At 38.4% G+C, this 13543-nt stretch overlaps 1 protein-coding gene across 2 annotated transcripts in view; it reads right to left on the bottom strand.

The window, feature by feature from the left end:
• Window positions 1–13543, bottom strand: part of vps53 (VPS53 subunit of GARP complex) — a 230504-nt gene that overhangs the window by 75782 nt on the left and 141179 nt on the right. For both annotated transcript variants that reach the window (XM_072589817.1, XM_072589818.1), the window contains 3 exons: window positions 11649–11731; window positions 8311–8389; window positions 7413–7561 (listed from right to left, as the gene is read on the bottom strand). In XM_072589817.1, coding sequence (XP_072445918.1) covers window positions 7413–7561; window positions 8311–8389; window positions 11649–11731 — 311 coding nt within the window. The remainder of the gene's footprint in view (window positions 1–7412; window positions 7562–8310; window positions 8390–11648; window positions 11732–13543) is intronic.

The raw sequence follows: 13543 nt of genomic DNA, 5'->3' as shown, positions 1-13543 counted from the left end.
GAACTTTTCCATCAGTTGGGACTGACATATTAAATAATCAAATCATGCAATAAGCAGAGATCTCTAAGCGACTGATCTTCACCTCAAATTTGAGCAAACAAGTCTAGATTTTCAGGGAATGCACATGAATAGAAACTTCCAATAGATCCTAAGCTTTGACAGTTTGCACTTAGCTTATTTAAAATTTAACACTTTATTGCTGCAGAACTCAAGTATGACTTCAGTGGAAGTACTTTCATCCAAATTTTTCAGCTTCCTGCTTGGGGAAACCCTGCAGTAAAGAACATCTCATAATTGTGTTTTCACTGTCTAAAAGAAAGGCTATGCATGCACAAAGTGGATTGAGTTTCACTTCTCTTGCTACAATGGGGCTCTGGCTTGTGTCTAGTACAGAGGCATGAAACAAGTGTACAGCCTCTAGCCATCCAATACTGTTCAAGTTTTTCCAAAGACAAAACAAAAAGGCAATTTGGTTTCTGCATGGGTCTGAACACAAATTAGTCAAAGTCATACAGCATAGAACTGTCCCTTTGGTCCCACCAGTCCATGCTGATCATCATCCCAATTAAACTAGTCCCATCTGCCTGCTCCTGGCCAATCTCTCTCCAAACCTTTCCTATTCATATACTTAACTAAGTGTCTTTCTAAAATTATAACTCTGCTTACATCCACCACTTCCTCAGAAAGTTCATTCCATATGCAAACCACCCTCTGTGTAAAAAAAACATTCCCCTCCTGTCTTTAAGTCTCTCTCCTCTCACCTTAAAAATATGCCCTCAGTGAAGAAACCAATTACCTCTGTACCACTGAAACCTTGCGGTGATTAATATCATGAGTTGTATTCTGCCATCACTTATCCTGCTATGCTGGCAACAGAATGAAAACTCTCAATTTCACAAACTTGCCAACCACCACCAAAAAAGTAAATCCTCATGTACAGCATAAAAACAAACAAATGTGGTTAAAATACAGAACTCGAAAATGTCCACAACCTTTCCAACTCTCTCCAAATTTGGTTTTGTTTACAGTGTTGATTTTAAAGTAGGCCTTTAGGTGAGAAAGTGCGCTTGTTTTCCATGACTAAACATGCAGCATTATGAAAAGAAACTTTATGACAATTTATTATGACTCAAAATTTTCTAAGAGTTCCATGCTTTCTTATTCTAGCATCCAATCATTACTACTATACAGGTCAGCAAACACGACAGCCATTTTGGCAAATAACCACATTAATAGCAGCAATTGCTGAAGACACTCAGCAGGGCCAGCAGCAGCTTTCTCTTCAAATATGCAGTCAGATCTGCTGAGTTTCTTCAACAATTTGTTTGTTTCAGAATTTCAGCATCTATAGTTCTTTGTTTTATCCTTATTAATAGGTTATTTGCTGGAGCTAATGTGTAGGATGAATTTTGGCTCAGACATGAGACCACACCCCAAATTCCTTTAACTAATAGATTAGATTATTCCACTGATTCACGTCCAGGAGCTAAAAGGAGAATCTTTGACAATACACAGGTCCCTCAATTTTGATTTGAAAAGTCTGCTTAAACAGGGTTGATGTGAAGCTTATCCAGTCACTAAAAATAACAAAATGCATTTTGATTTTGCCTACAAGTTAGGATGTCTTGTAAGGAAAATAAGGTTTCAATAATGTAATGGTGCCCACAATTTAAAAGATCTGACTGATCCAAGCTACTCAAACAAACAGTCCATATTTAATGATGTGACAGCCACTCAAACATTAATGATCCACCTACACCTATTTCAAGCTAAAGAGAAGGGCTGTTGTAGCACAGTGGTAGTGTCCCTACTTCTGAGTTAGGAGGCCTGAGTTGAAGTCTCACCTGCTCCAAGAGTGTGTCATAGAAAATGTCTTCAAGCTGATGAGCGTTGCAGTTACAAAAGATTATCTTGGAGGAATTAACGGGAAGGGTAGGAAGAAAATCTGAAGCCACAGCTTATGGCAGCTGTGAAACCTAAGCATAACAACTGCTCACATGCCTAAGCAGTTTCTGGGACAGGTCTGAACCACCTGAACTTGGAACAAGTATACCAGTCCACATTTCAATTTGTAAAACCACTTTGAAATAAACATAATGCATGTTATTCTTTAAGAAACCTTTCTTCAAGAACTTGCAAAGTAACAACTAAGCTTCTTGAAGAACTAACCATATTGTGGCAGAAAATTCAATTATATCAGTTCTGTCTAGCACGTTGTTTTAAAATAATTCTGTACAGAAGACTACGTTGCAATTTTGCCTAAATTGTTTGCAATATGATACCAGACAGTGGAAAGAAGCAACTAAAATTCACCTATAAATAAAGATAGAATCATATTACTTTCCGGTGATTCGGAAATGATGTTTCTGTCTCATGAGACACAGGTTTATTTCTCAATCTGCGCCAGGTTAATTTACAGAAACAACGAATATATGAGAAGTACCCCATTCAGCTGTTCAAACCTGCTCCACCATTCAATGTGATCATAGCTAATCATCCAACTCCCACCCATCCTTGTTCACACTTTCTCTATTTTTTAATTCAAAAATATACTCATTCATTAAAAAAAACTATGCACATACAAAAGGGACTAAAACAGTTCTGTTCAGTACTTGCAGAGGGGAAAAAAACCAAACACTTTGGAATTTCATAGTCCTTAGGGCTTCCCTGCAGTTGCAAGCAAAGGCATTTTCTACTCACGCAGGGTATATTTACAAGCATTTTGAGACAGAGGGTGTGACAACTGAATAGATCCTCATTGTGCATTTGCAGAGAGACCTTTGAAGGTGGTCTTTTCCCACTGCAGTTTGACAGAGCTGGCCCAAACTTTAGTTTGTCCCTCAGCAAGTAACTCTCAACCTTGGAATACAGATGTCTACAACTCAGTCGAGGTCAACTCTTTACACTAGAAGACCAACAGGTTTCAGACAGACCAAAGAGCATCTTTCACCCAGTTGATGTTTGTCTCAGTATGTATCCTGGGGAACAGACCGTAGGGCACAGAGTCTTGGTTCAAGGAGCTGCTTGAGACAAACCTCAACAAAATCACTGCATCCCTCTCCAGTCCTTCTTTCTAAGAGTGTATTCCAGAAGGAGGATAGGTGTGTCTGAGTCTTCTCACCCACTGCAGCCACTTCAAGGCAGCATGCGGCGCTGGAGAGTGCTGAGTGAATGCTAAGGATCTGTCAGATAGCGCCTTTCTCTCCATCAGCCAAGCTACATCTTGGTGCTTGTTGGAAAGTTCAGCTATAGAGCATTCTGCCAAATGACTGACAGTCTATCCCACATCCACTCTCTCCTTTTCCTGCAGTGTTTTAAAGAACATTACATGCTGACCACGCCTGATTGTCTTGTGGTCAGGTTTTCCACAATGGACAGGTGGTGATAGGCAAGGTTCCAACAACTTGGAGTGTTCTGCGGAAATGAGGCCAGGCCATTCTTCATAACACTGGGGGCAGGTAGAACCTCAATACATAGTGACACTTAGTATTTGCACACAGAGGGTCTATATGCACAGCTTGATACAGCTCACTGAAGGTGGCCAACAGGATGAAGGCGGCCAACAGGATGAAGGCAGAATTGCTTTATACAAGCTGTTCCTGCAGACATGGCACATTTTTGACCTCCAGATGAAGTGGAAGATGGCTCGGGTGACTGCAGTGTCACAAATTCAGGGAATGGGCCAGACATGCATCAGGTGCAGCAACGAAGTTCCTCACACCTGATGACCAGGTTTTCACCCACAATGGAGAGGGAGCTGTGCTCTCATCTGCCCAGTTTCTGCATCTTTTTAGCAATATGCTCCTCCCAAGATTTGGTGCAATAGCCCCTCTGAACCATATTCCCAGCATTGTCATTCCTTTCAGTAATATTTCCAAATCCTTCATTGCCAACTCATATCTCATACCAATCATAGCTTCCCTGTAAAGATTTGGGACCCCTGTCTCAGAATTTCACTCTCCATCAATACCCACTACATCAATGCTATCAAATTACAAGGGCGGAAGGCGAGTCCAAAGTCCCCTTTAAAATCAGAAACTACTTTTACCATAAGACCATAATGTAGCAGAGCAGAATTAGGGTACTTGGTCCATTGATTGGTGGATGTTTCTCAACCCTGTTCTCCTGCCTTCTTCTCGTAACCCTCGATTCTTTTACTAATCAAAAACCTATCTATTTCTGTCTTAAATACACTCAATGACTTGGCCTCCACACAGTTCTGTAGCAATAGAGTATTTGAGGGGTCTGGAGTTATCATGCAACTTGGCACAGGCCAAGATTGCCAAACTAAACTTTGAGACTGACCATATGCAGTGAGAGATCATGCAGCTGAGGTGAATAATAGCTTCAAATTTGACTGTGTTTCTGCTCCTGTCTGCCTGTTGTATAGGCTTCTTGTCCCAGGTTGAATCTTCTTTGTAAGCACCAGCAACTATAACCAAAAGGGTAAGAGGTGGGTGACTGTGTTTCTGGGAAGGAAGGCGTTTGAACAGGAATTGGGAATCTGAGTTCACGCTCACCAGTGAGTACTGAGAGCTTAGCAGAAACTTTCACGAGTACTTTATAACATAAACATTCATATTTGAATTATAAAATGCTAATATGAATCATTTTATATTGAATGTTACTGCGATGCCTTGTCCATTTTCTCATCTTTGGTGCTGTCTGGGGTTAGGTTAATTTTCAGGTGTTAAAATAGGCTCAGATTGTAAAGTAATTTGGAAAGCACTATTGTAATTCATGGCTTGCATCATTGATACAGCAAAAACCACAAGATATGGATGAAGACAGGTATAATAGAAATGTCAAAAGGCACAGTGTATATATTGCTAGAAAAGCGCAGCACGTCAGGCAGCATCCAAGGTGAAGGGCTTGTGCCCGAAACGTTGATTCTCCTGCTCCTTGGATGCTGCCTGACCTGCTGCGCTTTTCCAGCAACACATTTTTCAGCTCTGATCTCCAGCATCTGCAGTCCTCACTTTCTCCACAGTATATACATTTAAGCTTTTGTGCTTAATTGAGCTTTCTGATCGATAATTGAGGTAGGAGAAAATAAAGATATAATATTTTCTCAAATAGCATGCAGCAGAAATGCGCTCTCAACATTCAGGGCTGTCTGCAAATAAAACCAACAAAAACATGTAAATTATACAACATTGACCGTTAATGGAAAATTAAGTGATGTGGGTGAACCAAATTGGACATGAAAACAGAAGGAATACACACATTATGGCAAATCCAGAGATTAGTCATGGACACATTGGTCCAAACTGCCTGCTGCAATTGCCATTTAAGATTGTATTCAAAAAACTTTAAACATTACTGAATGCGGCCAAAACCAGATAAAACAGTAAGAATTGATCCAGTTGCATAGTGGTGATCTCCCAAGTCTGCAAATATGAAAAAGTATTTCTGCATTTCCAGCCGCACATCTGGTGTGAAATCAGTTTCACTCTTAACACACTGCACTGTATACACAGGAGATGCTTAGCATAACAAATACTTGATGTTACAAAGCAAGCAGTTTAAACTAGCTGGTAGGCAGCCACAAAAAAGGATTCAAACAGTAGCAACTGAGTAGTTGCTTCAATGATTCTCTTATTCTTAAGAGTTCCCCAGGGAACCTAATTTTGGCTGGATTGATTAATTGGTGACAGCTTCAAAGCTCAATCAAAATTTATTTTCAAATCCACTGTAATCCTTTAACAAAGTTTTTAAAAATGTTTATCAGAGGTCTATTAAATTAAAAAGCAAATACTGTATATTCTTTAGATTCCTTTAAATGTAAGCAATCCACATTGAGACACACAACCCACTGACAAATATCCTACAATTTAGTTGTAAATCTGACTAGGATGAGAATTAAACCAACTCTCCTTGAAGCAAAGTCTTGTTATCTATTCATCGCACTTAGTAATTAGAATAAAATGAACATATGCATCTTTGAAACACACAGAGCTTTGCATACACAGGCTCACTAATTAAACGACACGACACACAGCAATGAGATGCATGCCAGTAAACAGTGTTTATTGGTTATGCTTGTTCAGAGCACAATAACCTGAGAAGGAGAATTGTAATTAATAATATGTGAACCGTTCCAAAAAGATTTCCTGTTTCTCAGTGTGAACAACGTTAGCACAGTCAGATCCTCTGAGCAAAATTTAACCAATATGAACAGGATCACACAGCAAGTATAATTACTTCAACCTGCCATGTATCAGTTTCTGTGATGAATTAACATAATTTAGTACAACAGTCAAATGAATATGGGATTAGTTATTTTGATCATTTAGACAGGTGTTTTCCAAACTATTTATAAAGTATGCAAATATAATTCCCAAAGAATTAAGTCACAACAAAGATAAAATGACTGGATAAATTGGGATTGCATAACAAGAATGGAGTTTCACAGTGAAACTGCATTATTATGGCTTTGTTGGAGCCAAGACAGTCATCCACATCCTTACACCTTCCATGCCTTGCAAAGAAAGTCTGGAAACATGTCAGGGTTTATCATAACACAAGGCTGTCCCCTTGGGACACACACACCAACACAAACATTAAATGCAAATGGAGGACCATCAACTTATTCAAAGGTGCACTCTGGTCTTTTAAATGCGTCAGTCTTCCTGTATAAAGTGCTTTTCAGACTGCAGCTGCAACAATCCAGGACTGCATGCTGGGGGATGCAGCAAAGCTTGGATCAGATAGAACAGATGCACGCTAGGGAAGTGTCCCTGTCTAAGATCTTACATAGTGTACTGATGTAGTGCTCTTGAGCTGTATGCCTGACAAGGAGAGTACTTTATGAACATCAAGAATTACATGATTGTATTGTAGCAAGTCAAAGTTTAACATGGTAAAGGGAGAAAAGCTTATTTATATTGCACTTCCTATACTTTCCAATTTGAAATGTTTTGCCTGCGAGCTGTATGCCAAACATGGATCATATATTGTAAATATTAAGGAGTAGTGGAGTTGTATTAAGCTGTCTGAGGACTAGTTGAATTTTATTACAATTTCTGTAATTCAAATTGAATGGTTTTGAAAGGTAGTTTTACAAACTTTTGAATATATATCTTTTTGGGAAAAAAAGCAGTTTGCATTGTAAAACTATAATAAAGCAAATCTTTTGCTCATTTCATTTTCATCTTGTACTAATACCTTACAATTAAACTTCTTTTCCCACACCAGTTATTATGGAGACATTCTTAATCAAAGGTTTCAACTTTCTCAGAAATACTGCAGAGAATTTCAGATCACATTCCCAAAAGCCCTGTCAAAACCTGTGAATCCTACACCATAAAAGGGTTGCACAACTTATTCACCACATAACTGTAGCTTAATTTATCTTCATCTTGTCTCTGTACAAACATCTTGCAGTGAAGTTGTGAACACACATTACTTACTTGACAAATTTGATGCAAAACTGTGTGAAGTACTTCCGAGTAGAGGCAAGGTTATCTCGAATGATAGGCACATTCTGTTTGATATGGAGGATTATGGATGTGACATATGGACTCTGATCACCAACATGTTCCACATTTTGCCATGGCATCTAGAAGGAATGCAGCATATAAATTTCTACATTTAGAAAAAAACCAAAGAGCATAAAAACTGATTTGTCGGTTGAAGTACCTGCATTGGTAACTTAGTCAGAATCATTATTTCATTGGTAACACATTACACACGAAACAAAAATTACACTTGTACTGATGTAATAACATATCATAGTATGTTAAAAAGTGCTTCATAGAAAAATTACTATTTGAAATGCAGTGACAATAGAGTGCCAGCAATGTCTGATAGATACGAATGAGATGACTATTATTTAGTCTTTTACTTTGAGAGCAATTATGGTGGCTAAAACATTTGCTCTCTAATTTGAATTGTGTCAGCTTGAACAGAATCATCAAAACAGGCTGACAGTAACTTTTAATATCTTAAAGATCCGCTCCTTTGGGCTAAAAGGGTACTTCACATTTTTGGGGTGTCAACCAATATGACCTCAAAAACTCACATGACGTCCAGTACTTCTGCCCTGGAAGCGAGAAGTTGCTACCAATTGGGACAAGCTTTCAAGAAATGTGTTGTGTCACACGACTAGAATGCATCAACAATAGGGTGACTCCTTGATCTAATGCTCCAAGTCATCAATCCTGCTCCTTGAACGAGCACATCAAGGAAAGTTTCAAGTTGAATGTCCAAGATCCACTGCACTGGGGGCACCAGATCACATTGGATTTTCAATACTCAACAGCATCCTGATTACTGATAGGAATTAATTTGTCAAGAACTTGCACCTACTTTACTCATGGCAGTGAGTGCAGGATCACAGGCTGCATCCAAGTCCTGAACTAACAGCTGGATGCTATTGGAAATCACACTGTAATAGAAGATAGGAGAATCTCATTAAACACAATGTGGTGATATACAAAATAAATCTCTGTTAAATGGAACATTCTATGGAAACTGAATCACTTAATATAAGTAGCATGCCGATTAGTATAATTTTTCCATGAAGTTCCAAAAGGACAACATAATGGTGCATTTACACTGATTTCAGGGAATACACTTTTCAGCATCAGGTTTCTAAATATCATCTCCATATCCCTCTATTTCCTTACCTAACAAGAATATATCAAGCTCAAAGTTGATCAATTTCAGCTCAGCTGTGAGAGTTTCAATTGATCCTGCATCCACAGACTTAATGGAAGGAGGAAGATTTCCAAGCTCTTGGTTTCACTGACAAAATGCATGTTTAGGTTTATACAAGGCAAAAAGGTTGGTCCAGCATTTTTCATCTAATAACTACACGTTTAGGGTTGTACTTGAATGAGGAGTCAGTGTTAACTTTTCAGCTCAAGATGATTGAGGGGTGATATACACCTTACAAGTTGGCAAATGTGATCAAGGTGGCGACATGGGCCGTGTTGACAAGCTGTTGAAGATCACGTTTCCACAGAAATAAAAAGTTGGATGATTGAGGGAGATAAAGACCGGAACAAAGACTGAGATATGCATGCTGCCCCAATTGATGTTTTGCATGGTTGCTTCATTAAATTGTGAGATACTCTTAATGCAGAAATTGTGATGAGAGTGAAAACAACTGCAGAATATCCAATGCATTGACGGTGAGGAAGATGATTCAGTATAGAAGGGAATGATTATGAAACCAAAGTCACATCTCTGATTCTGAATGGAATCCTTAAGATGATGCCTTTGCCAAAATCACTCAATGAATTTAATGAATTCTATGTCAGATGTTGAATTTACTTGGTTTTCAAAGTGTAATGACTTTAGTTCAAATTATCCTCAAAATTATTCCATTAAAAAAAGTGCGACACACTGATTTGATTTGTATTATTTTCATTTTATATTTCAAAATGGTAACCACCTATCCCAATGCAGGTGGTTCATATTTTATATTCAGCACTTCAGCACTCCAGTCTTATGGAATGTTTTTGAATCCTTGACGCTCAATTTGTACAGTTGTTCAACACTATCTCGATTGATAATTGTGTACAACTACCTTCAACAACCAGCATTAGAGCGCAAACCAAAGATGACACTTAAAAGCCTCAATTTTGGTCCAGATAGGCCAATCAGATCTACCAACACTTTTGTAAACAAGTTCTGCATCTAATATGGAGACATGAAAATTAAAGTTTATTATTTATAGCTGGGCACAAAACTTACAGAGTAACTCATTAACAAAACTTGGTAAACAATCAGCTGGAGGTTAATTTTAAGGCTGAAACAACTTATGTTTTGAACAAGTTTGAGTTCTAAATTAGTTATTTGTATCACAGGATTCTATTCACGCTACTGTATTTGTCCATTCTTGGCTCATCAAATCAAGCACAATATTCTTGTCTTTAACTGTAACTGTACACCAGCCCTCTGTTAAAAGACGACATTTGTGACCAAAACTATTTGGCAGAGTTGAAGGCTCTACTAGATCGGCGCCATGTGATTTACTCCCCAAAGAGCAGCAGTGAGCAAAATTAACTAAACCTCAAACTCCAAATGATTGAAATATTTTGGCACTTGGACACTCACAATGAACTAACTGATAGAATTGTGTAGGGATATTCTTGTGGCTTTGCACCATCTTATTGTAATCCATGGACTTTCCATCCTGACTGAAATAGGCTATGGCTTCATCACAAAGAATTAGGTCACTCCAGAAGGACAACCGCAAGTACAGTCTACTAAAAAATGAGATGTTTTCTTTAAAGAACCTCTACGTTTTCACTAGGAAAACAAGAGGAGCCAAAACTATCGCAAGCCCAACTCTGATGTGAAGTAGTCATCAAGGAACACAGTTAAATTACATTACGTAATGCTGTCATATTTGTTAATGTGAACAGAATTACAATATCAAGCAGGTAACAAACAAGCAAAAAAACCCTTACAATTTTAGAGTAACTATTTAAGATGCACGACATGCTCACCTGAACAGCATATTTAGTGAATCAGTGCCACATGACTCTATTGCTAATAGCGAGGTCAATGCTGGACACTACAGAATGATGATCAGATGGGCAAATCCAGAGAGAAGAGACATAATGCCAACATTCCACCTGCCTTCCTAAACAGTTGCCATACTTGACTTTGTGATTCAAGGATACCCAAATCTCTGTACTCCAGCGCTCTCCAATCTCTAGCTATTTAAATATATTCTGTTCTGATGTTTTTCCTCTTGAAGTTATTACCTGCTAAAGTTTTGCCACTTGACCTATCTGTAGCCTTTTGCAGATTCTTTGCATTTTCCTCATAACTTGCTTTTCTACTTATTTTTGTATTATTTGGTGACAATGTAATTAGTCCCAAATCATCCACATAGTTCACAAATAATTGAGGGCACCAGCACGGATTGCTGTAACATGCTCCTAGCTACAGTTTGCCAACCTGAAAAAGTCCCTTTTATCTATTCTTTTTCTTTTTAATTAACCAATTATCTACACATGCTAATATAAACCTTCAGGTGACATGAGCTCTTCTCTTGTGCAGTAATCTTTTATTTAGCACCTTATCATTCACCGCAGCCATTTTCTTAAACACCCCAAGATGTAGAGCATCAGGTTCAGAGACCTTATCATCCTTTGGTCCCATTAACTTTGAGTACTTGATCTCTAGTGATTAGGATGGACTCAAGCTTCTACCTCCCTTTTACCCTCTGCTTTTCTACTGTTTTCAACGTGAAGGCAGATTTGAAAAAAGCTTGCCCAAAGTCCTTGCCATTTACTTGTTTCCCCAGCATTATTCTTCAAGGGACCAACTGTAGCTAACCTTTTTATATACTTAACAGTAGCTTGTAGACTATAGGAGACATTTTACACCAATGGGAGGAGGAGGAGTCTGAAACTCACTTGCCCAAGAGAGGCAGAAGCACTCATCACATTTAAATAATACTTGGACATGCACTTCAGGTTCCATAACCTGCAAGCTATTGTTTAAGAGAGATGCAACCAGCATGAAAACGGATAACTCTTTCTCAAGCAGCCCTGGCTAATGACCTTATCCTTTGCTGCAAACACCTAAAGTGCTAAGGAGTCACGTACCTTTGCAATTGTGAAGCATTTATTTTAAACTGAAGAGGAAACTGTGGATTAGTCAATCCTCTCACTGCTTCTACTCACGTGCTAAAAGTATCCATTTCTGACATCAGGTTAATCCTTTCCACCAGACTTGCATCCACTTTCTCTTTGAGTTTCTCTTCAAGCTTCAGGAGTAAACACAAATGTCAGTAACATACAGACAGCAATACAAGTTAGAGAATATTTAAGGAAAACAAAATTAGCAGACTAAAAACGGTCAGGTTACATGTTACAACTACATTGCCCCAATTTTGGGTTACGACTCCATGCATTTTGATTTCTTTCTCCCCATCACCAAGTTCTCACTTTTATACGACTCAGTGCACCTTTACCTGCCCATTATCTCTGTACTTTTTTAGCACACCCCGGGATATCAAGACAGAACGTCTACCATTTGTATCATGCAATCATATAATCTAGCCGGATTTTGGAAGGCAGGAAACACACTGCTGCATCTGCCAAACAGATTATAGAGTAAGTGGACAAGTCAACCCACTGAAGATTATCATGTACTTCTACTGTATATAGTTCAATGATAACTAGACAAGCTCAAAATCCATCATAAAATATTACTGAGCTATACTTTGACTGAACTTCCAGACCACTTAACTAGATTCAGAACTTGAGTGGACAAAGGAAATTTACAAATATAAATTTAGCTACCATACCAACATATACGAAAACAAATCTGTTTCGAATGGATATATTTGTAAAACAATATCTATTTAGGTAGTGAAACAGTTAAACACTGCATGCAGTCAAGTTGCTTTTATATGTTATGACCAAGTTGGTTACTGTAATGTGAAAGGATTCTTTTCACTGTAGACAGTTGATATGTAATGTAGACTGTACTCAATTATTCTCCATTTGTGGAACAGATTCATTAAACAATTGTACTCCCACACACACATCAAAATTTCTACTTATGTATAACAATTTATGGATGAATTAAGATGCAGTTTGTAATGCTTTAACAGAACACAGGCATTATGTTGGAACAGGACATGCTGACTAAATTATCAAGATTATATCTTATAACAAAAGATGGGTTATTTCCTGAAGTGCTTGAAAAATCCATATGGCAGATTAACCCAATCACCAAATCATGATTTGAAATCTTGAGAATGTACTTTTATTTGTTTAAACATAATTATTACAGTGGTAAAAAGAAACTTTTGCAATTAAAATAATTTTTAACCTTTTCTCAGTCTTTCTGGTGCCTTGGATCATAGAAATAACAGTGGACGCTTCGGCCCCAAGAGTTTATTCCAAGCAATATTCCAACAGTGGCCTAACCAATGCCCTGTACAGCCACAACATGACCTCCCAATTCCTGTACTCAATACTCTGACCACTAAAGGAAAGCATACCAAACGCCACCTTCACTGTCCTATCTACCTGCGACTCCACTTTCAAGGAGCTATGAACCTGCGCTCCAAGGTCTCTTTGTTCAGCAATATTCCCTAGGACCTTACCATTAAGCGTATAAGTCCTGCTAAGATTTGCTTTCCCAAAATGCAGCACCTCACATTTATCCGAATTAAACTCCATCTGCCACTTCTCAGCCCATTGGTCCATCTGGTCAAGATTCGGTTGTAATCTGACGTAACCCTCTTATCTGTCCACTGCACCTCCAATTTTGGTGTCATCTGCAAACTTACCAACTGTACCTCTTATGCTCACATCCAAGTCATTTATATAAATGATGAAAAGTAGAGGACCCAGCACCGATCCTTGTGGCACTCCACTGGTCACAGGCCTCCAGGCTGAAAAACAACCACTGTCTTCTACCTTTAAGCCAGTTCTGTATCTAACCATGAGATCTAACCTTGCTAACCAGTCTCCCATGGGGAACCTTGTCGAACGCCCTACTAAAGTCCATATAGATCACATCTACCACTCTGCCCTCATCAATCCTCTTTGTTACTTCTTCAAAA

Source organism: Chiloscyllium punctatum, chromosome 19, assembly GCF_047496795.1.
Source record: "Chiloscyllium punctatum isolate Juve2018m chromosome 19, sChiPun1.3, whole genome shotgun sequence".
NCBI classification, from domain to species: Eukaryota; Metazoa; Chordata; class Chondrichthyes; order Orectolobiformes; family Hemiscylliidae; genus Chiloscyllium; species Chiloscyllium punctatum.
This window is presented reverse-complemented; position numbering and strand designations above follow the sequence as displayed.